The following is a 21,778-nucleotide window of genomic DNA, read 5'->3' as shown; positions in this document are numbered from 1 at the left end:
AAGGGCTAGAGCGGAGCAGGCTGCAAATGAGGAGATGGCAAGGGAGTTATTTGCGAGGGGCGGCGTGTTTGATGGATCCGACCCCAATGTCTCTTCCTCATTCGGTGATTTCATGGTCCATGATCCTCCGACCGGTGGTGCTACTCATGATGACGCTTGAAGCCGGTTTACTACTCTTCTCCTTCCTTCTATCCTACTACTACTACTACCTTTTGATGCTTGGTCTGTTGGAACTTTTAGTTTGATGCCTTTGTAGTTTGTAATAATTTTCATTTATTACTTGCTTGGATGAATGTACTCTTAATTTGATGAATTGCTTGTTTTGTTGGAATTTTATTTAGCTTTTGCCATGATATGCATCATTGTTATTGCCTTTTAATTGCTTGGATATCAATTGTTTGATTCTATCCCCGCATGTGAAATGTGATGTTTGTGTGCAATGACTTGTTGCACTCCTTTATCATGAGATGTTTTTGGAAGTTCACACTTTGGCTAGCTCAATGATTCAAGCCCAACCGTGAGGTTTTGAGCCAAACACTTAATTGTTTCTACTATGTGTGAATCCACCCTTTGTCTTGTCTCTTGATTTTGCTTATGTTCTCTTGATTTTGATTGATAACTTTGATGTGCACACGAGGCAACTTTTGTTGGTACTTTGAGCCTAAATGAACCACCCTTGTATATACCTTCACCTTTGCTTAACCAAGTTTGAGCCGAAAGACAAAATGTTTTTGTGACTAACCCTTGAGGAAGTTCATTGCCTCAATTTATGAATTCATGAAAAAAAAAGAACGACTTTCTTGGAGGTTAGACCACTAACTTCGTGGTTGATGCGCAATGCTCACCACTAAGTTTGGGGTTGCTCTTTGGAATTAGCAAACAATAAAGTTTGGGGTGGGTGTACTAGAGAACCTATGAAAAATTGTGCTTAAAATTTTTTGAAAATGTCAAGGGATCACTAGAAAAAGAAGTGAAAAGAAAAAAATGCAAAAGCCTTTGTGAAGTGATGACTCTCTCTTATGATTGAAAAACAAAAAAAAAAAAAAAAGAGAGAAAAACAAAATAAAAGAGAAGAAATAAGTCATCCAAAGTTAAGTGATCCCTTTGAGCTATTTAAGTTGAAAAGCACTTTGAAATTTCAAAAACAAAAAGGTTCTCTAGCAAGTTATTGAAAAGGGGTTGGGTTTCAAAATTTTTCTTTGACTAGTAGTGATCTAACTCCAAGTTTTCTTACTACTTATCCAAAAATGTCACCAACCACCCCCTTAACCAAGCCTCATTACAACCCTTAAGTCCTCTAATGTGTTTGCACAAAGTAGTTCAATTGATTTCTTGAGAATCTTTGCAAAATCGTTGTTGACTTGCAAATTGGTGTAGATATGAGTGTGTTATCCAACAAGAAGAGTGTTTGTGAGCATTGTGAGAAGAATCATTGAGCTTGGCCTTATGTGTGAATGACTTGAAAGTGTCTTGAGAAAATGGAGGCAACTAGCTTTGCGTGCGGATGGATCGTTAACACGGCCGGGTAAGTCTCAAGTATGTATGATTTGAGCATCTAAGGGCAATATCAAAAATTCATTTTAGGACATTTGTTAAACAAGTTACTTGAGGACAAGCAACAATTCAAGTTTGGGGTTGTGATGACTCCTCATCATTACATGAATCCAAGTGAATTTTAAGGTGAAAACTCTAGGGATATGTAATAAAATTGATCAAAACCAAGGAGATACATGAGATATTGAGGTTGAGTGTGGCACAAGTAAAAGAAGAAGAATTGAAGCTTATATGGCGCCAGGGCGCAACAATTGGGCGCCATGGCGCAACCACAGTGCAAATCTAAGGAATTCCTCTCTGCCAATCACGCCATGGCGCAGGTATATGGCGCCATGGCGTAATCCAAGCATTTACTGAAGCTTTTCACTCTGCCAGTGGCGCCATGGCGCAGGTATATGGCGCCATGGCGCAACCAAGACCATTTGGACAAGGAATCCACTCTGCCAGTGGCGCTGTGGCGCAGGGAAGTGGCGCTGTGGCGCAGGATGAACATCAGAAGATCTGGGCAAGCTCTGAAGGTGGCGCCATGGCGCAGGAGAGCTGCGCTGTGGCGCAGAGGCTAACTAACTCTTTGCGCCATGGCGCAGAGGATGGCGCTGTGGCGCAGACGCGACTGCTATATAAGAAAATCAGTTTTATTTGAAAAGGATTCGATTTTGGGAAGCAAGCTTAGTACCTGGACCTTTGCAGTTGCGATCTGAAGCGTTCTAAGGCTCAATTTTGTCCAAGAATGAAGCAAATGGAGTCTATTCCTTCTTCTAATCTTAGAATGAGAGGCTAGACCCCTTGATTGGGGGTCTTAGGTTCGTTTACTCAATTCAATGTAATTTGTAAAACTTTCTTGCAATTGAATCAAGGTTTAATCAGTTCAAATCTGTGTTTAATGCGTACTTTCCTTTGATACCTTAAGTATTGATGTGTGTGGTTAATTCTATCACGATAGTGAAGATTGATTACTTGTCTAAAGATTGAATTGAATGATTGATGAACATACTAAGAGATTAGATGTTGTTAGTTATGGTCATTGAATTAGGAATTGGAAAACCTCAATTCACCATGAACTACCTAAGAGATTAGGAGTTGTGGTGAATTGAGAGGATCAAGTACCAAGAGATTGGACTTGGTTACTTATAATTCGACCTTAAATCTTGATTCGAATGCGTTGCGAGTAAAATTACATTGATGTGCGAGTGAACGAACCGAAGGATCCCCAATCGTTTTAAAAACTTTGAGAAAAATCTTTGAAATCACTTTGATCAAATTCACCCCCAATCAATGTCTTTTAATTTCAGTTCATGTTTAGACACAAATGCATTGCTAAAATAGAAACAATCCTCGTGGGATCGATAATCTAAATTACTACTTGACGACTAATTCGTGCACTTGCGAAAAAGCCATCACCATATTTAGCAGAGTTCTGTTCCTTCTTTCTGCTAAACCATTATGTTGTGGAGTGTATGGTGCAGTGACTTCATGTGTAATGCCTTGACTGGTACAGAAATTCTCAAATGACTTAGAAGTGTACTCTCCACCTCCATCTGTTCTTAAAATCTTGATTGATTTTTCACTTTCCTTTTCAACCAAGACCTTGAATTTCTGAAACACTTATAAAGCTTCACTTTTGTACTTTAGAGTATATAACCAAATCATTCTACTGTATTCATCTACAAATGTGATGAAGTACTTGCTTCCCCCTAATGATGCAGTTTCAAAAGGGCCACATATATCACTATGCACAACTTGTAACACTGCATTTGCTCTCTTAGGCATTTCAGATACAAATGACTTTCTACTATGTTTGCTTTTAACACAAATTGCACAAATAGACTTTTTAACTTTGAACTTAGGCAAACCATGTACTAATTCCTTAGAATTTAACTCACTCAGACTTCTATAGTTTAAGTGTCCATACCTTTTGTGCCATAATTCTTCAACTGGTTCACTGATGTTTGAAGATAAGCACATCACACTGTCACTTGAAATCTTGCATCTATATGTTCTATTCTTTGCCAGAGGAGACTTTAGCACCAAGTTCCTTTTTGCATCAAATAGTTTTAATGAATTGTCCTCCATAGTTACTGAGAAACCCTTTTGCACCAGTTGACCTATGCTAATGAGATTGCAATTCATCTTAGGGACATAGAACACATCTTCTATGATGACTGTGTTGCCTGTTTTACCTTTGAACACAATTTTCCCTGTGCCTTCTGCTGTAAGCTCACTACTGTCAGCTAGTTTGATGCTAGTCTTCTTGCTTGCATCAAAGCTAGTCAACCACTCTCTATGAGGTGTCATATGGTTTGAACAGCCTGAATCAAGAAACCATTCCTCATTTCTGTGAGCCTCATCACCAGTAGTAGCCATAACCAAGACTGCCTTAGCATCATTGTCTTCAGCTACATTAGCTTCTTGTTGATCTTTATACCAACATTCATCAGCAAAGTGACCTAACTTTTCACAATTATAGCATTTCACCTTGCTTTTATCAAAGTTCTTCCTTTTGTTTTGACTCTTGACATTGCCTCCTCCCTTTGAGGATTCAGCTTTATCATCTGTCTTTGAACTTTGATTCTTGAGCCACTTTGCCTTATCTTTTGCCTTCTTTTTGTAATTCTTGTTACCATCATCTTTCTTACTGTGAGAAACTTGCAGAGCTTGTTGATTCACTCTCTCTGAGCCCCTACTAAGCACCTTTATCTCATGTGCTTCTAAAGCACTTTGCAACTCTTCAATTTTCATGGTAGCAGTGTCTTTCACATATTCAATAGCAATGACCACATTATCAAAGCTAACTGTCAAAGATCTCAGCACCTTTTCTACTACCATTTCATCACTAATTGTTTCACCACAGTTTTGCATTTGATTAACAATTGCAAGAAGTTTGGAGAAAAAATCACTTACTTTCTGATCTTCCTCCATTACTAGTGATTCATATTGTCTTCTCAGGGCTTGCAGCTTAACCTTCTTCACTTTTGCTCCACCATCATGATAGGTTTCAAGAATATCCCAGGCTTCTTTTGATTTCTTTGCTTTTGCGATCTTTTCAAAATGTTGAGAATCAACATTCTGCTGAATGTAGAACAATGCTCTACAATCTTTCTTCTTTGCTTCTTTGTAAGTGGCTCTCTGTGCATCAGTTGGATTTGCACCCAAATCCTCATAACCATCTTGCACAATTTCACTCACTTCTTGAGCCCCAAACAAAGATCTCATCAATGCACTCCATCTATCCCAATTCTTGTTGTCAAGAATCAGAATGTTCTTTGCAAAACTGCTATCACCAGCCATCTTTCTACCAAAGGATCAAAGCACACAACTCAGTGAGTCTTCCTAGATTAGAACCAGAGCTCTTGATGCCAATTGTTGGCGCAGCTTGAGCAATCAAGGCTTGCTTGATGCAGGCCAATGATCACACACACACACTGAACACACACAAACACACAGTTTCTGCAACTGTGATGAAAAACCAGAAAAACAGAAAGTTTTGATCTTTGGTAGAAGAAGAAAGAATGAAAAGAATGAATAAGCAAAAGCAAGTTTTATTCATCCACAATTGGGCCAAAATTGAGAGTTGTTACAATAATGCACTTAGGCATTGCATTTTATACAATTTTGACTCTAACTTGCTAGACAAGTAACTAACACAAACTAACTTTTCTAACTAACTAACTAACTCTTAATTGGTTTTAACCAACTAAGGTAGTTACTAACTACTTTCTAACCAATCAATTTGATCAATTTGAATTACATTTTAACATACATATCCATAATGCAAAAAACTTATTCTAGTACTTAAGCTTAAACTTTCTAGTAAACCTTATTATGACCGTTACTATGATTTTCTTATTTAGACGTTGTGAAGGAATCAATGAGGAATGATTTCAAATTCTTGTAAGTTTTGGCAGTTCCCTATATTTGAAGGTGTTTTTCCTACAAACATGTTTTTCCTTAAATCCAAATGATACAATTGACTGAGGTTTCCTATGGAGGATGGTATTGCTTTGCTCCCAACAACTTATTTCCACCCAAATTTAACACTCGGATCTTTTGAAACTTCCCAATAGTTGAAGGAATTTTCCCTTAAAAAAAGAAGTAACTGTAACTGAGGCAGAGGAAACATTTAATGATTAGAGGCAGAGCACAGTCACAGAAACAGAAGAAAATGAAAAAAATTATAAAAAAAACAAAGAAACAGAAAAGAGAAGCCACAAACAATGCAGAGAAGAGAGGGGAGTGAATCATTCGCAGTTGTACAGTAGAAAAAGTGAGGATTTAGGGGGTTTTTGCATTGAAATTCCCAAATAAACCTGGCAACGGGTCTAAAATTAAGGGCACTAGAATTCTTTTGGCCAACCATGGCTGTAGAGGCCTCTCTAACCACAAAACGCAGAACTTTCCGTACTGCGATGCTGGCCGCCGCTATGGCCACTAGGCTCATCTGGGACACACCAACGCGTGCGGGGCAGAAGCCAGCCGCTATTGCGGCTGTAACTTTGCCCCTATTGACAACAGAGGCAAACATGTTATATTGGGTTAACGATGACTAGTCTTTGTCGGAAAACCGATGGAGCATTGGTTTTTTTTTTCTCTAATTTCACCTATAGAAGGTTATACTCTGATGCAACTGTAATAACAATAAAAACTAGCAATGCTCCAAAATCAGAAGTTTTTATTGGGAGGTTGATTGAAATAAACAACAGTTTGGAAAACATTGAACATCAAACTCAGTGTTGCCCTGAAAAATGGGCACTGTCATTAGGAATTCGGAGTGGAACAGATCTAATAAATCAGAACCTGATAAAGATGTTCTCTTTGTATGCACACACAGGACCGGACACTGTTAGATCAAGTTTTTCTAAGTACATAGCTAGCAAAGCCTTTGACTGCAGTAAAAAAGACTGAAACAATGCAAAAAAATTGAACATAAAATACTACACATTCATCAAGATCAAAATGTTAGGAATTGCACCAGTATCTCCTTATCCAGAAAACGAGAAACTATACTAAAATGTTCACACAAGACACTGCACATATAAATTAGCGGATATCCAATTTTCCATATATATTTAAATACCTCCACACAAGACACTGCACTGTCATGTGATTGACTATTGTCCACATATCCAGCCATCAAACAAGTACAATCAACAACATTCCACTCAGGTCGCATAGCTCTTACCGCAATTATTATATAATAAAGTTTTCTCATGCCTACTATTGTTTAGTTGCGGGATGAGTTATACGGTGCTGAATGTTTCGCTAAGTTGGATTTGAGGTCTACTTCAATATATTGATGTATCCTTAAGATAGGCCCAAGATTACTTCTAGGGCGCATCATATATTCATAGACTCTATCTATGAAGCATGGGCACAGACACAGACACAAGATACGATATTGACAAGTCGACACCGATAATAATCTGAGAAAATGACATAATTCAATGTAATCATAACTTCATAAGTGTTGGTGTCGTGTCGGTGCAGTGTCCGACACCGGGACACGCCTATTCTGTGTCCGTGCTTCATAGGTCTCTATGAATGGATTGTCATGTCATTTAGGTTAACAAATGCCTAGCTACTTTTTAGGTTTTGATGAATGAAAGTTTTTAAGATGTTCTTCTCAAGTTTGTCATGGCCAACCTGCTTACTTCATTCAGGTACTGTTCAGTTCCATCTACTGCCATATGTTCTTTTTTCCAAGCCCTCTTAGTGTTCTTCTAGCAAACTAGAGGTGGATTATTTTGGTCAGATTGTTTCGGACGAGGGTGTTCTATCGCCAAAGCTAAAGTCCAAGAAGTATTGGATCATATTCCTAGCAGACCCCTGAACAGCAGGCTAGGCTTCACAAATTCCTTGGTTTTGATTTCAAATTAGACCAAAAACTAGAGAAAGATATCTTAGAAGCAGATGCACTCTGTAGAGTTTAGTCTGTAACTTGGTCCACAAGGCCCCTCAATTCAGCAAGTGTTGTTAGAATATCATACATCATCTAATTTAAGAAGAATTCAATACAACATACACATGGTTGATTAAATGACTTCAAAACACAAATATAGGAAAAATATACTGAATAAATTAAAATTGGTAAACTTGACTGTCTGATAACTAAACCAAAATAACAAATATGGCATATATGTTATTCTTCTGATACACCAAAAACGAAACATCACAAGTCAAATGGTCATCATTCTTTTTCAATCTCTACAACTTTCTTCATAGTATTTGGTTCAGATGCTTCAACAACATTAACCTCTCCTCGGAGTCCTCTTTTAAGAGGAGGATGTTCTGCTGTATGTGTTTTTCATGGCAGGTATGTCATGTGTCAGCGCAAAGAAATGAAAGCAAACATATGTTATTAGAATTTTAATGTGTATCTACATCACAGCACCGCTATAAGGAGGTCCAAATCGATACACTAGCTAGCACTCTTGGCTGTACAACCAATTTTGGCCATCAACATACTGTACTTCTGCATATTAATCGCAGTTTACTAAGAAACACTTTCCAATGACAGTATATATGTAAAACTGTTGCATTTCTAATGACAGTATATAGGTAAAACTGTGATCTTAAATAAACTGAATCTTCAACTGAAACACAAAGGTATAACTTTATACTAGCAAATGATCTTCTTATGGATTATCCAAAAGGCCAAACTCATTAATCTGAGAATGGTGACTTCAGTTCAAACCTTCAACTGGCCTATTGTGTGTCTACCGTGCAACTTTGTAATGATGATGTTGAATTTTTTAATTTTTTTTTACTGAAAATACATGGAACATTTTTGCACTCACAGTTATAATAGTGGCAATTCTTTAGATCATGAAAATGCATGACAAAGAAATGAAAATGAAGATAAATATGGGAGAAGTATCAATTGTCGTTTCATTGAATTAGAAAGCAATACAACATTACTTATTTATAGCAACTAGTAGGTTGCAGCTAGCAAATCTACATTAAACACGATGATACAGAATCAAATGACATAACCGAATTCACAGAGTAACAAATTAGTAAACTAAGCAAAGCACACACGCTTCCAGCTGAACCATTTAGTTTCTAAACAACAATGCATCAAGCTGAATACACTTCTCTTTCCACGAATCATCACAGAAATTTAGTTCAGCTTTAATTTCTAATTATGAGCGTGAACACCTGAAATTTCAATCAAGAAGAAGCACATTTAGCTGTTTAGGAATTTGAAATGCACAATAAGATTATTAAAATCAAACTATAACAACATATAATTAATGAGTTTGTTATGATTTATAAAAGCATATGAAAATATCAGTTTATCTCACCGGTGAAAAAGGCCTTTTTGATTTTGCTAAGCTCTCCTGTGACATCTGCAATATTCATTCTTTCTTTCGGTGATTCCATCGAACAAATAATTCCAATCCTAAAAAGTGAAACTAAGCACTCTTCAATAGTTGGAATAAGATTTTCACGATTTCCATCTTGTATTGCTACTTCTATATCTCTTGATACAAGATGTGGATCTAAAATCTTCATAAGGTTATCAGGAAATGAAATTGCAACAAAATTATGCAGATTTTGACCCTCTTCAAAAACTTCATCAGTAGGTCTTCTACCAGTAAGCATTTCCAACACGAGAATTCCAAAACTATACATGTCACCGCATGTGGAAACTTCAGAACCCATTCCATACTCTAAAACATGTAGGAAAAACTATTATTACTATGTCACTAGTAAATTATTAAGTCAGCACCAAAACATAGGAGAAGTAATAGAAACAATGTATGATTCAAGAATTTAGAACATACCTGGAGGAGCATAACCAACGGTCCCTTTTATTCCAATTGTACTAGTATCCTTCTGAGAGTTGCTGCCAATGGTTAAGACAAGTCTTGCTATTCCAAAATCACTCACATGAGCAACCATATCATCGTCAAGAAGGACATTGTTTGGCTTTAGATCACAATGAAGGACCAATTGCTCACATTCTTGTTGGAGATAATGTAATGCATCAGCAACATCGATAATTACGTTTAATCTTTGACCAAGGCCCAATGTTGTTGGATGCTCTTCATTAAAAATCTCGGGATGCAACCACTGTTCTAAGCTTCCATTTTTCATGTAATCAAAAACTAGAGCTTTGAATTCTTGACCTTTGTAATCTGTACTTGAACAACATGTTATGATCTTAACTAAATTTCGGTGTCTAATATTTTTGAGCGCATTACATTCAACAATGAAACTCTTGTGAGCTCCGTTTTTTTGGAGGTTCAGGACTTTTACGGCAACAACGTGATCTTCTGACGCAAGATTTGCTTTGTACACAGACCCAAAACTTCCTGATCCGATCAAGTTTGTAGGCGAGAACCCATCGGTTCCTTGATGCAATTCTTGGTATGAAATCTTAGCTAGTTGATCAATTGTTGGTGAATCAAAAGATCGTTTTTGATTTCTTTTCCTCATCCAGTACATAAATATAATAAATGAAATAATGAGAAGAAAAGAAACCACACTAACTATCACTGCTATCAACCTGAATTTATGGTGTTTTGTGTGTTTCCTACGGGTGATAGGACATGGTGGTAGATGCATTTGAGAAATACCTCCACAAAGCTTACTGTTTCCTGTCATTGCTACTTGGGTTGCATTTGCAAAGACACCATTTGTTGGCACCTCACCTTCCAACATGTTAAAAGATACATTCAAATGTTCTAAAACAGAGATATTTTGCATAACATTGGGAATTGAACCAGACAGTTGATTTCTTGAAAAGTCTAAATATCGCAGATCTTTGAGAGATGCGAAAGAGGATGGTATTGTTCCGTCAAAGTAGTTCCCTTGTAAGTTGAGGTGCTCTAAGCTTACGCATTCACCAATAGTTTCAGGGATGTCCCCAATCAAATGATTCTCAGAGACATCTAGCCAAACAATATGTTTTAGCATACCCACTTCTCTTGGTAAGCTACCACTCAAAGAGTTATGTGACAAGTCTAGGCGGTTTGTTAAAGAAAAAAGATTAAAAACCTCTAAAGGTATGGTTCCTCTAAGCTTATTATGAGAAAGATCTAGAAATTGTAACTTTTGACAGTTTCCTATACTTGGAGGAATATTTCCATCAAATATATTACGATATAAATCCAACTGGTACAATTGACTGAGATTTCTTATAAAGAGTGGTATATCACCTGACAACTTGTTTACACTCAAACGTAACATTTGCAATTTTTGAAACTTTCCAAAAGTAGTTGGAATAACTCCTTCAAAGTGGTTAGATTCCAAGGACAGTGATATTAAGTTAACTAGACGACCTAATTCAGCAGGAATTTTTCCTGATATCATATTACCCCCTAGATACAGTATTTTAAGCTCATTGGTTAAATTGCCTATAGAATTCGGCAGAACGCCTCCAAAGTTATTTTGATCAAAAGAAGCTAAATACAATTTGCTACAGTTTGTCAAAGATTTTAGAAACTCTAAATCCTTAGCGGAATTGTTACCTAAATTGTTGAGTTCCAAATTCAGAAAGTATAAATCTTTTAGCTTTCCTAGACTTGGAACTTGTCCAACAAAAGAATTGTTAGAGATATCAAGTATTTTAATGGAAGAAGAGGCATTTATAGAAGTGGGGATTGGACCTGAAAATTGATTTCCTGAAATGCCAAACTCTTGGATATTTGGGAGGTTGTGAAACATGTTGGGTGGAAGAGGGCCATGAAAGTTATTAAATGCCATGTAAAATATAGTAAGTGATGTGATGTTGTAAAGACAAGAAGGAGGGGTACCTGACAAATTGTTCTCACCCACACCTAAAACTGTCAAGTTTTTGAGGCGACAAATAGCTTGTGGAATATCTCCTTCTAAGTTGTTTTGACTAAAACCAAGTCGTGTTATGAATGAAAGATTCCCTATGAATGAAGGGATTCCTCCAGTTAATTTGTTTTTATAAACAATAATTGTTTGAAGCTTTTTCAAAGAGCCAATTTCAATTGGTATTTTACCAATGAGATTGTTCCCTTCCAAGAATAAGTCATTGAGATTGGAGCAATATGTCAAGTTTGTAGGAATTTTACCTACAAAAGAGTTATTGGTGAGATAAAGTTGTTGCAATTGTAGCAACTGACCCAACTCCTGTGGGATTTCTCCATAGAAGCTGTTGTTTGCAAGGTAGAGATATTTCATAAAAGTGAAATTGCCAATATGGGGAGATAAAGATCCATGTAAATGATATCCTACTAGGTCCAACCCTATAACTCTTTGATTCACGGGGTTGCATGTGACTCCATGCCACTTACAGAAGTGGATGGAAGAATTCCAAGATTCAAGACTTTTATAGGGATCACTGGATATTGATTCTTTGAATTTGAGCAATGCAAAATGATCTGTTTGGTTTCCTAATATTGCAGCCACTGCCACAATTTTGTTTTGGTCGAAGAAGCACATTAAATTTAAGGTAAACAGGAAAAGAAGTGTAGGTGACAACAAAGAAAAAGACTTCATTTGGGAATAGAGAAGATACATGCATGCATTTATGAAATTTAGTTATGTATGTGTATGATAGTTTTTGTGGGAATAGAGAAGATACATGCATGCATTTAAATAGTGGTGGCAAGAGCTAGTTCTAAAGAATGCAAATTCAAATTTTTATTAAATTCACGCACAAATAAAGAGATTATATTGAAAAGTCAAGTCAATTGATACAGAGAAGCATATACATGGGACCTAAAAGGCAAAAAGTCATTACTCATGCCCTGCACTGCACAATACGTTCCTTATGTTATGATGATAAAAACAAATACTACCTTTTCAGTATAGCAATCGTTTCTTTTGGGGTAGAAAACTGGAAGATAATTAAGGCCAAAACTACGCTACTATGTCGACCAACCGACCGATAATGAGCCACATTACAATCTCACAAATTATATTACTCAATTTGCAGAGAAAATTGCAAACACTTGACATAAAATTTGGGGTGAAGGAAACTCAAACTTAACACAACTGGCAAGTCCCAATCCATACAAAATAGTATTTTGAAAATACTCTTGATTGCTTATTCACTTTGACACATGAAATCGATCTCCAATTCAACTGTGTGTAAGTGTCTTAATGTAACATCTCAAATTATTTTAATTATTGTTGACTATCCGACAAACCAACACAAGTGTTTTCACCGTATTTGTCCTCACTCGCACAAAGAATAGAGTAAATAACAATATCAATAAAACTAAATGTTGTGAATTCGAACCGAAAACCACACCAATAACTTTGATGTGTCAGACAAATGAATTGAAGCAACCAAATCAAAATGGATGAGGAATAACTTAACAAAAGCTAAAACAACATAAAGCGATAAATGACACGAATAATTGTTTATCCAGTTCAGTTATAAGATATAGTTGACCACAACAGGTATGCCAATGCACAACTTTTATCACTAATATCTTTACTTTTAATTTACTTTTAACTTTTTTAATTCATGGACAGGAGATGACAACTCTAGTTGTACTGTGTTTGATTGTAAAACTGTTTCAGGAACTGGACAAACTGGGAGGCAATGGACAGCCACACCACAACTTTTTGTCCGTAATACAAGTTGTCTAAAATACCATTTTATTAACCAAATATCGTATAAGACAAAAAAATGTTCAATATGCCAAAAGTTTGTTTTGCACCGTTATGTCATGTGTTGTGTTGTTCTGTCTTGTACCGTTATATCCGGTACTTACCCTTTAAAAGATCAAACATACCCTATGTGCCTAATTTATTCCTACGTAAACTGAGCCAATTCCGCTCGTATGGCGTTACATTTTTTAATTAAGTGACGAAAATATCCCTTTGCCGCCTTCATCTCCTCTAGTCGTTCTCTCCACTGCTCCAACCAGAACGCTGTTCTCTGCTTCCTGTTATCCCTCTCTTCATTCTGATTTTGAATTGTATTCTTGCGTTTTGGTTTTTTGGGTTGCAGAAAATAAGCGTGAATTCAGTTTATGTACCTAAACTCATTTACGTATATATGGATCGATACGTGCAAAGCTTACTAATGGTAATGTCATTCTTGCAACTTCCATTATTGAAATGTATGCAAAATGTGGTAGCTTCAATATTGCAAGTGAATTGTTCGACAAAATGCCCAAGAGAAACATCATTGCTCTCAACTGTATGATTGATGCTTATAATCGGAATGAGAGTGTTCAGTGTTTGTGCCCATCACTGTGCTTTGGCATTGGAATTTTATTTTCATGTAATCATGTTGGATTGGTTGAAGAGGGACAGTATAGTGCTAGAAAAAGAACATTGTAGTTGTAGTTGTATGGTTGATCTTTAGAGTCAGGAAGGTCATTTCGGAGAAGCAGAAAGGTTATTAATCGAGACAACCAAATATTGCTATATGATTATAGGGTGCTCTTTTAAATGGTTGTCTGATTTGTGAAAACATTGGCTTGCCAGTCATGTGAAAGTACGATTGACAGAGCTGGAACCTGTTCTAAGTGGAATTTATGTTTTTATGCTAATTCTGGAAGACGCGAAGAGGTAAATATGGCTAGAAAAATGATGAAGCATAAAAGGATTTCAAAGGGAATTGGTTACAGTTCAGTTGAAATGAAGCTGTTATTAAGTTCATGACCATCTCAAGATTCATTTGTTGTCTCAAATTAGGAAGTATTATCTGCCGGAGTAGCTTCAACATATATCCCTTGGGGTGGTGTTCTTCTAATCTCCTTTAGCTTCCTTGGTTGGTTTATTCCAATCAATATACAGGGCTCTGTTAACTATGTATTGTATTGGTGAGATTTTTTTAGGAACTTTCATTGAATACTTGTTTACCACTGGTAGTATAATAATGTTGTTATCTTTGCTTGCATGCCTGTAAAGCATATATCCTTATAATCAGAATGAGATTGTTGAGTGTTTATGCCCATCACTGTGCTTTGGCATTGGAATTTTATTTTCATGTAATCATGTTGGATTGGTTGAAGAGGGACAGTATAGTGCTAGAAAAAGAACATTGTAGTTGTAGTTGTATGGTTGATCTTTAGAGTCAGGAAGGTCATTTCGGAGAAGCAGAAAGGTTATTAATCGAGACAACCAAATATTGACAGAGCTGGAACCTGTTCTAAGTGGAATTTATGCTGGAAGATGCAAAGAGGTAAATATGGCTAGAAAATTGGTCACAGTTCAGTTGAAATGAAGCTGTTATTAAGTTCATCACCAACTCAAGATTCATTTGTTGTCTCAAATTAGGAAGTATTATCTGCCGGAGTAGCTTCAATATAGCCTTGAGGTCCTGTTAACTAATAACTATGTATGGTATTGGTGAGATTCTTTAAGGAATTTTCACTGAATACTTGTTTACCACTGGCAGTATAATAATGTTGTTATCTTTGTTTGCATGCCTGTAAAAGTATTACCCTTATACAATACAGTACATAGAATAGAAAGATATACAAATGAATTTTGCTTCATACCATTTAGGATCCTATCATCATGTGTTAATACTATTATACAATATTCTAATTGCATTTGGACATAAACTACATCACATATCCAAATGTGAATATCTATATGCCGAAACATTAGTGAAAATATATGTGTAGTTTGTCCCTGTTATTTATAATTGGAGTAGGAGCCTCAGCTTTTATAATTTAATTCTTGTGAGTAGTGAAGTGACAACACATTTGCCAACTTCTGACTCCATGTATAACTTATGAACCACAGCTTCTGTTTATTTTCTTAGGAACTTCCATTGTGACTTGTGAGGAAGTTTAAAAAGCTGCAACTGAGTTGCAGTATGCATAATGGACTGCACGACAACAGAGTTGCAAACTGAAAGGAGTATGCAGAATGTGCTGCAGAGTTACAGAATGCAGAATCGGGAATTACTGTAACAGGTATGCAGATTTGCAGAATGAACAGTATGCATAATTGGGAATTAACAGGTATGCAGATTTGTAGAATGATTATTTGACTTGCATAACTGGTATGCATAATTGGGAATTACTCCATAGCCTTTTTCCTCTTACATTTTCACAATTCGTATCCTCCTCTTCTAATTTCTTTAGTTATTTGACTTGCAAATTTAACATGACTTTAAGAACCATGCTTTCTCTTTTTAAATTACATTTCAATATAAGATATTATTTTAGATTGGCTAAACAGGTTCTTATCTTTCACAGAAGACCCAAAGGGAAATGATATTGATCCCAATGTAGGTCTTTGTCTAGGTGCACTCTTAGATACAAACATCTTCTATCTATGGTACAAAGTATCAAGATGTTGGATGTGAGATTCAATCACCCCTCATGTGATCAAAGTGAGGAAGAGATGCATACATTCAATTCAATTAATAAAAAGCATAATCTCAATGTCATAAAGAAATATTCAAGTGTCACATTGGATCTAAACCAGATAAGAGAAAATAAGATTAAATCAAAAACTTCGAAAAAAATTCCATGTAGAAAGTATAACCCAACGTACATGATGTCACATAATCAGATAGGTATTAATACATCGGATAACAAACATAAATCAAAACTAGTGTGTGCGCATCCAACAAACCACCCCTCAGCTAACTCCCAAGCATTGTGTGTTTTGTGGTCGTAATGCAATTCTTCTTTATTGAGCCTCCGTAGGAAAGAAACTTTTAATGATATTGAGCTCCCTTATAACATCAACCATATTCATTCTTTCTTTTGGTGATTCCACTGAACAAGAAAGTGCAATACTAAAAATTGCAAGTAAACATTTCTCTAAATTAGGATGTATACCACCAAGGTTCCCATTGTCAGTATTGTGGTCTAATTCAATGGGGAGATCTAGAATAGACTGGTCCACAATATGGAAAAGGTGATTTGGAATTGAATGTTTCACATAATTATGGATATTATGATCGTCTTTGAACATTTCATCTGTTGGTCTTCTTCCAGTTAACATTTCTAATATCAGTATTCCAAAGCTATACATATCACCTTCAATTGACACCTCAGATCCCATTCCATACTCTGAAATGTAATGCATAAAATTCTTATAGTTAGAAACAAGAGCTAAAAGTTGAAACTCACAAATTTTACAACTTAATAAAATAATGTCAAGTCGTACCTAGGGGTGCATAGCCAATTGTCCCCTTTATTCCAATTGTGCTACTTTGCATTAGAGAGATTCCAACGCTTGGGAGCAACCTTGCTAAGCCAAAATCACTCACTTGAGCTAGCAGAGAGTCATTGAGAAGAACATTTGCAGGCTTTAAATCACAATGGACAACAGGTTGCTCGCATTCGTAGTGAAGATAACAAAATGCAGACGCAACATCAATAATAATATTTAACCTTTGCTCAAGAGTCAGTGATTTTGGTTGATCCGGAATTTCTGTTGTCGGATGCAACCAACTTTCTAAGTTTCCATTACTCATGTACTCAAATATGAGAGCTTTAAACTCATTGCCTTTGTAATCTATGCTGGAACAACATGTCAAAATTTTAACCAGATTTCGGTGTCTAATATTTTTTAGTGCAGTACATTCAGCAATGAAACTCTTCTGGGCTCCCGTTTTATTAAGGTTTAGGACTTTTATGGCAACAAATCCATCAACCGACTCGAGCTTTCCTTTGTAGACAGAACCAAAATTTCCTAATCCTATCAAGTTACTTGTTGAAAATCCATTGGTTGCATTGTGCAGGTTTTTGTATGAAATCGGAACCATTTGGTCATTTATTTGTGAATCAAAATTTTGTGTTTTGTCTATTCTCCTCATCCAATAGATTGTTATAATAAATATCATAATGAGAAGAAAAGAAATCCCGCTAACTATCACAACTATCTTCTTGAAGCTATTGTGTTTAGTATGGCATGGCGGTAGATGCAACTCCAAAATTCCTCCACAAAGATTTTTGTTACGAGTCACTCCTAATGCACTTGAATTTCGAAAGACACCTCCACTTGGTACCTCTCCTTCCAACATGTTGAAAGACACATTGAAGTATTCTAAGAAAGAAATATTTTGCAGAAATTTTGGAATTGATCCTGACAATCGATTTCTTGAAAGGTCTAAGTATCGAAGACCTTTGAGAGATGCGAAAGAAGAGGGTATGCTTCCATTGAACGAGTTCCCCATCAAAAGAGTGTATTCTAAGCTTATGCATTCACCCAAGGTACCAGGAATTTCGCCAATTAGATGATTTTCAGAGACATCAATCTGCCCAATATTCTGTAAATGACCGACTTCATCAGGTAGTTTGCCACTCAACAAGTTTTGTGATAAGAATAGTCCTGTTGTTAAAGATGAAAGACTGAAAACCTCTGAGGGTATCACTCCTGTAAGGTTGTTTTCCGAAAGGTATAACATTTGTAAGTTTTTACACTTTCCTATATTTGAAGGAATATTTCCTTCTAACATATTTTTCCCTAAACCCAAATGATAAATTTGACTAAGGTTACCTATGGAAGCTGGAATTTCTCCTGACAACCTGTTTCCACGCAAATCTAACACTTGTATCTTTTGTAACTTTCCAATAGTAGAAGGAATTTTCCCTTCAAAATGGTTACTTTCCATGGTCAAGAGAATTAAATTAATTAAATTTCCTATTTCTAAAGGAATTTGCCCAAATATTTGATTACCCCCAAGATACAGTCGATTAAGTTGGGTGGTTAAGTTACCTATGTAAGTTGGCAAACTACCTCCAAAATTATTAAAGGATATACCAAGTGTAGACAATTTACTAAAATTTGTGAGTGGTTTTAAGAACTCCAAATCCTTAGATGAATTGTCACCTAGATTGTTGAGGTACAAATCTAGCCAATAAAGATTTTGTAGCTTACCTAGACTTGGAACTGGTCCAAAAAAATGATTTCGACTGATATCAAAAAGTGTCAAGGTAGAAGCATTTGCAACTGAAGTAGGTATTAAACCTGAAATTTGATTCATGCTAATTGCAAAATATTGGAGGCTAGGGAGGGTGTGAAACATGTTGGACCTAAGAGAGCCATTAAAGTTATTCATTGCAGCCGAGATTATAGTAAGAAATGAAATATTATAAACACAAGAAGAGAGTGTACCAGACAATTTGTTGGCCACCACTGATAATTTGGTCAAGTTTTTGAGACGACATACTTCGTGTGGAATAACTCCCTCTAAGTTGTTATAACCTACATATAAAGTTGTCAAGGATGAAAGGTTACCTAGGAATGGTGGGACTTCTCCGGTTAAATTGTTTTCCACAATCTTTAATGTCTGAAGCTTCCAAAGAGAGCCAATTTCAATTGGTATTTTACCAATCAGATGATTTCCACCTAAGTCTAAGCTTTTGAGATTATATAAATTTGTTAGGTTTGTAGGAATTTCTCCTATGAAGGAGTTATTGGGAAGAGAGAGTTGTTGCAATCGAAACAATCGTCCCAAACCTTGCGGAATTTTTTCAAAGAAGTGGTTGTTTCCGAGATTGAGACTTCTCAGAAAAGAGAGATTGCCAACATAAGGAGATAAGGATCCACGCAAGTGGTGTCCCGATATGTTCATCTCTGTTACTCTTTGGTGTTTGAGGCTGCATGTGATTCCATGCCAGTTGCAAAAGTGGATAGAACTATTCCAAGAATCTAAGACTCCATTTGGATCATTGGATATTGATTCTTTGAATTTGAGCAATGCCAAATGGTCAGTTTGATTTCCGAATGCTAAGCCCATAGTTTTATTTGAGCCAAACCAGATTATGCTTAAAACAAAGAAAATATGCATATGAAGGTTTGTATGCAAAAATATAGACAACGAGAAAGAAAAAGGCTTCATTTCTTTATCTTGGAACAAGAAGTATATATATTTGATTGTTGGTTTTCTTATGGCTACATGTAATTGCCTTTCTTATGGCAACATATATAGTATTAGTAACAACTAACAACTGCATGCAATGACCAAATCATTTAATTATGCTTTAATTCTTATGTAAAGTCAATGTTTGTTCTGTTCACAAATGTCATTTGCTTGTAGTATTTCAACTTAACAACAGTTTCTATGAGATTTTGTGATGCTAGCTAGTGGAGCAGGTGGATGATGTTGCTACACAATGACTAATATAGTCATTATAGTCATGCCCTGCGTGATACGTAACTTGCCATGTTACGGAAATATTAAAGTCAAGCCACGAGCTTTTCGATACATCACTTACATGGTGGAATATGAATAGAATATGTTTGTTAATTTCAACCAATTTCCTTACAGCTTGTTTGGATCGAGGAATGAGATGAAATTGAGTGGTATATAATCGTATGAAGTGGAGTTTCGTTGGTTGGATTCTTAGAATTGAGTATTGGGCTTAACTCAACCCTACAAAACTGACTTGTAAGGTGAGGATTGCCTCTAGTATATAAACACTTAGTCAGGTCATCTCTCAACCGATGTGAGACTCTTAACACACCACCTCACGCCTAGCACTATTGGGCTTGGTGCGTGGATATAAACGGTGAGTGACCCGATTGAGAAAACCTGATAACAGGTGGCCCAACGGATCGTGGAGAGGCTGTGCCATCTTATAATTGAGTATTGGGCCTAACTCAACCCTACAAAACCGGTTTGTAAGGTGAGGATTGCCTCTAGTATATAAACATAAACACTTAGTCAGACCATCTCTCAACCGATGTGGGACTCTTAACATGGATTCTTTAAAAATGAGTGGAATACAACCTCTTCATAAAATTTATGTTCTATTCTATCCCGCTCCATTCCGCTCCATTCCATCGTGGGCCCTCAATCCAAACAGAGTCTAATGTATTCAGGCAGAGAATCAGGATTTGAAGGCTAATTCTTGTAATTGCTTTTGGAATCTCTTTACAACAAAACTCTTTGAATTAGTAGAGCGGAAAACTGCTCTCTCTCCTGATATGGTTTTTTGTATTGCGGAATTTGGTGGAATATATTTTAATGTTTATACGGAGAGAAAATATATTGTTACATGAAAATTTTTTTATTCTTCTTTCTCATATTCTAAATCATAGCTATATGGCTCTATATATAGAGCTACATAAAAATAAATCATATATTTTAAATAACAAACTAATCATATAACTCCTAAAAATTCTAAACAAAAATATAAATTTTTAATCCTAATATTATCTTATTTTAAATATAAAACTAAAATATATTTAAATCTAAAATCTTCAAAAAGATATTTAGACATTATTCTCAACATTCCTCTTTGATTGAATATCTTTTTGTTATATCTTTTTTTTTTCTTCTCAATACTCATTTTTGTGTTGTATATAATGAGTCGTGTTGATTTTTGTTTTTTGTTGTTCTTGTTTATCCACATCATGAATGAGTATAATTTTTGTAACAATAGGATGTCACATCAGCCATGGAGATTGTTACCATTACATCTTCATGTGGTTTTGTAATAGGGTGTCACTCATGGAGATTGTTATCCTTACATTTTCATGTAACATATAAAGATGTACTCATGGTTTTTTTTTTTAACTCATGTGGTTATGGTCATGGTTATATACGGCTGAAGTTATTATACATAAGGAAATTCTTATGTACGGTGCATAAGCCCAAAATTTCTCGCGCGCCCCCCAGCCCCCCCCCCCCAATGGCTCGCTATCCCCACCCCCATTTCTGCTTCATGCGCGCATTTTTTTAAATTTTTAGCCTATTGGGCCTGAAGGCCCAGTTCGTTTTTTTGGTTTTTTTGTTGGTTTGGTTTTTTATCCAGTTTTACACTTACACCTAGTTTTTTATGTTTGCACCCTCTCTTGATTTTTTTTTTTGACGCATTTTGAAAACATAATTTAATTTTTTTTTGAATTTTTTTTTAGCTTTTTTTTGTTGTTGTTTTTGTTCCTTTAAATTAAATAATATAAGAATCTATTTTCGATGATTATATAGCTATATTTTAATTTAAAATTACATACTAAAATATATACTATAATTATGGTTTAATTTATGACAATTTACATAATAACTAATAAGTACATCAAATAATTTTGGAGTACAATCCTCTGAAACCATTCCACAGCACAAATGGTTTTAAAATATCATACACTGAAACCATTAGTATTGTTAAATGGTTTCCGGATGTTATACACTAAAACCATTAGTATTGTTAAATGGTTTCCAGATGTTATACACTAAAACCATTTAACTAGACTAATGGTTTCAGTGTATAACATCTTGAAACCAAATAACAAGACTAATGGTTTCAGTGTATAACGCAATGAAACCATTTAACTAGAATAATGATTTCAATGTATAACGCTATGAAACCATTTA

General features: G+C 35.7%; 2 protein-coding genes and 1 long non-coding RNA gene across 3 annotated transcripts; 1 reads left to right on the top strand and 2 right to left on the bottom strand.

The window, feature by feature from the left end:
• Positions 1-8,412: 8,412 nt before the first annotated feature.
• On the bottom strand, positions 8,413-12,173 carry LOC123907498 (probable LRR receptor-like serine/threonine-protein kinase At3g47570). The gene is made up of 3 exons (XM_045957800.1): positions 9,339-12,173; positions 8,856-9,224; positions 8,413-8,709 (listed from the first exon to the last, which is right to left on the bottom strand). Exons 1-3 carry the CDS (start codon positions 12,046-12,048, stop codon positions 8,690-8,692), a joined length of 3,099 nt encoding a protein of 1,032 aa, XP_045813756.1. The 5' UTR covers positions 12,049-12,173; the 3' UTR covers positions 8,413-8,689.
• Positions 12,174-13,290: 1,117 nt separating this feature from the next.
• LOC123907504 lies at positions 13,291-17,366 on the top strand. The gene is made up of 3 exons (XR_006809250.1): positions 13,291-14,312; positions 15,263-15,416; positions 17,352-17,366. It is a non-coding gene; the product is annotated as an uncharacterized LOC123907504 (long non-coding RNA).
• On the bottom strand, positions 15,963-20,080 carry LOC123907500 (probable LRR receptor-like serine/threonine-protein kinase At3g47570). The gene is made up of 2 exons (XM_045957803.1): positions 16,624-20,080; positions 15,963-16,526 (listed from the first exon to the last, which is right to left on the bottom strand). Exons 1-2 carry the CDS (start codon positions 19,301-19,303, stop codon positions 16,141-16,143), a joined length of 3,066 nt encoding a protein of 1,021 aa, XP_045813759.1. The 5' UTR covers positions 19,304-20,080; the 3' UTR covers positions 15,963-16,140.
• Positions 20,081-21,778: the final 1,698 nt, after the last annotated feature.

The sequence above is a fragment of the Trifolium pratense genome, linkage group LG2 (genome assembly GCF_020283565.1).
Source record: "Trifolium pratense cultivar HEN17-A07 linkage group LG2, ARS_RC_1.1, whole genome shotgun sequence".
Taxonomy (NCBI): domain Eukaryota; kingdom Viridiplantae; phylum Streptophyta; class Magnoliopsida; order Fabales; family Fabaceae; genus Trifolium; species Trifolium pratense.
This window is presented reverse-complemented; position numbering and strand designations above follow the sequence as displayed.

Excerpts from the sequence above, each read along its gene's own strand:
- LOC123907500 (XM_045957803.1), bottom strand. The coding sequence starts at position 19,303 with ATGAAGCCTTTTTCTTTCTCGTTGTCTATATTTTTGCATACAAACCTT. Across the intron at positions 16,527-16,623 it reads AATTGGCTATGCACCCCTAG|AGTATGGAATGGGATCTGAG; the intron begins GTACGACTTGAC and ends ATTACATTTCAG.
- LOC123907498 (XM_045957800.1), bottom strand. The coding sequence starts at position 12,048 with ATGTATCTTCTCTATTCCCAAATGAAGTCTTTTTCTTTGTTGTCACCT. Across the intron at positions 9,225-9,338 it reads CGTTGGTTATGCTCCTCCAG|AGTATGGAATGGGTTCTGAA; the intron begins GTATGTTCTAAA and ends TACATGTTTTAG. Across the intron at positions 8,710-8,855 it reads CAAAAAGGCCTTTTTCACCG|GTGTTCACGCTCATAATTAG; the intron begins GTGAGATAAACT and ends TTGAAATTTCAG.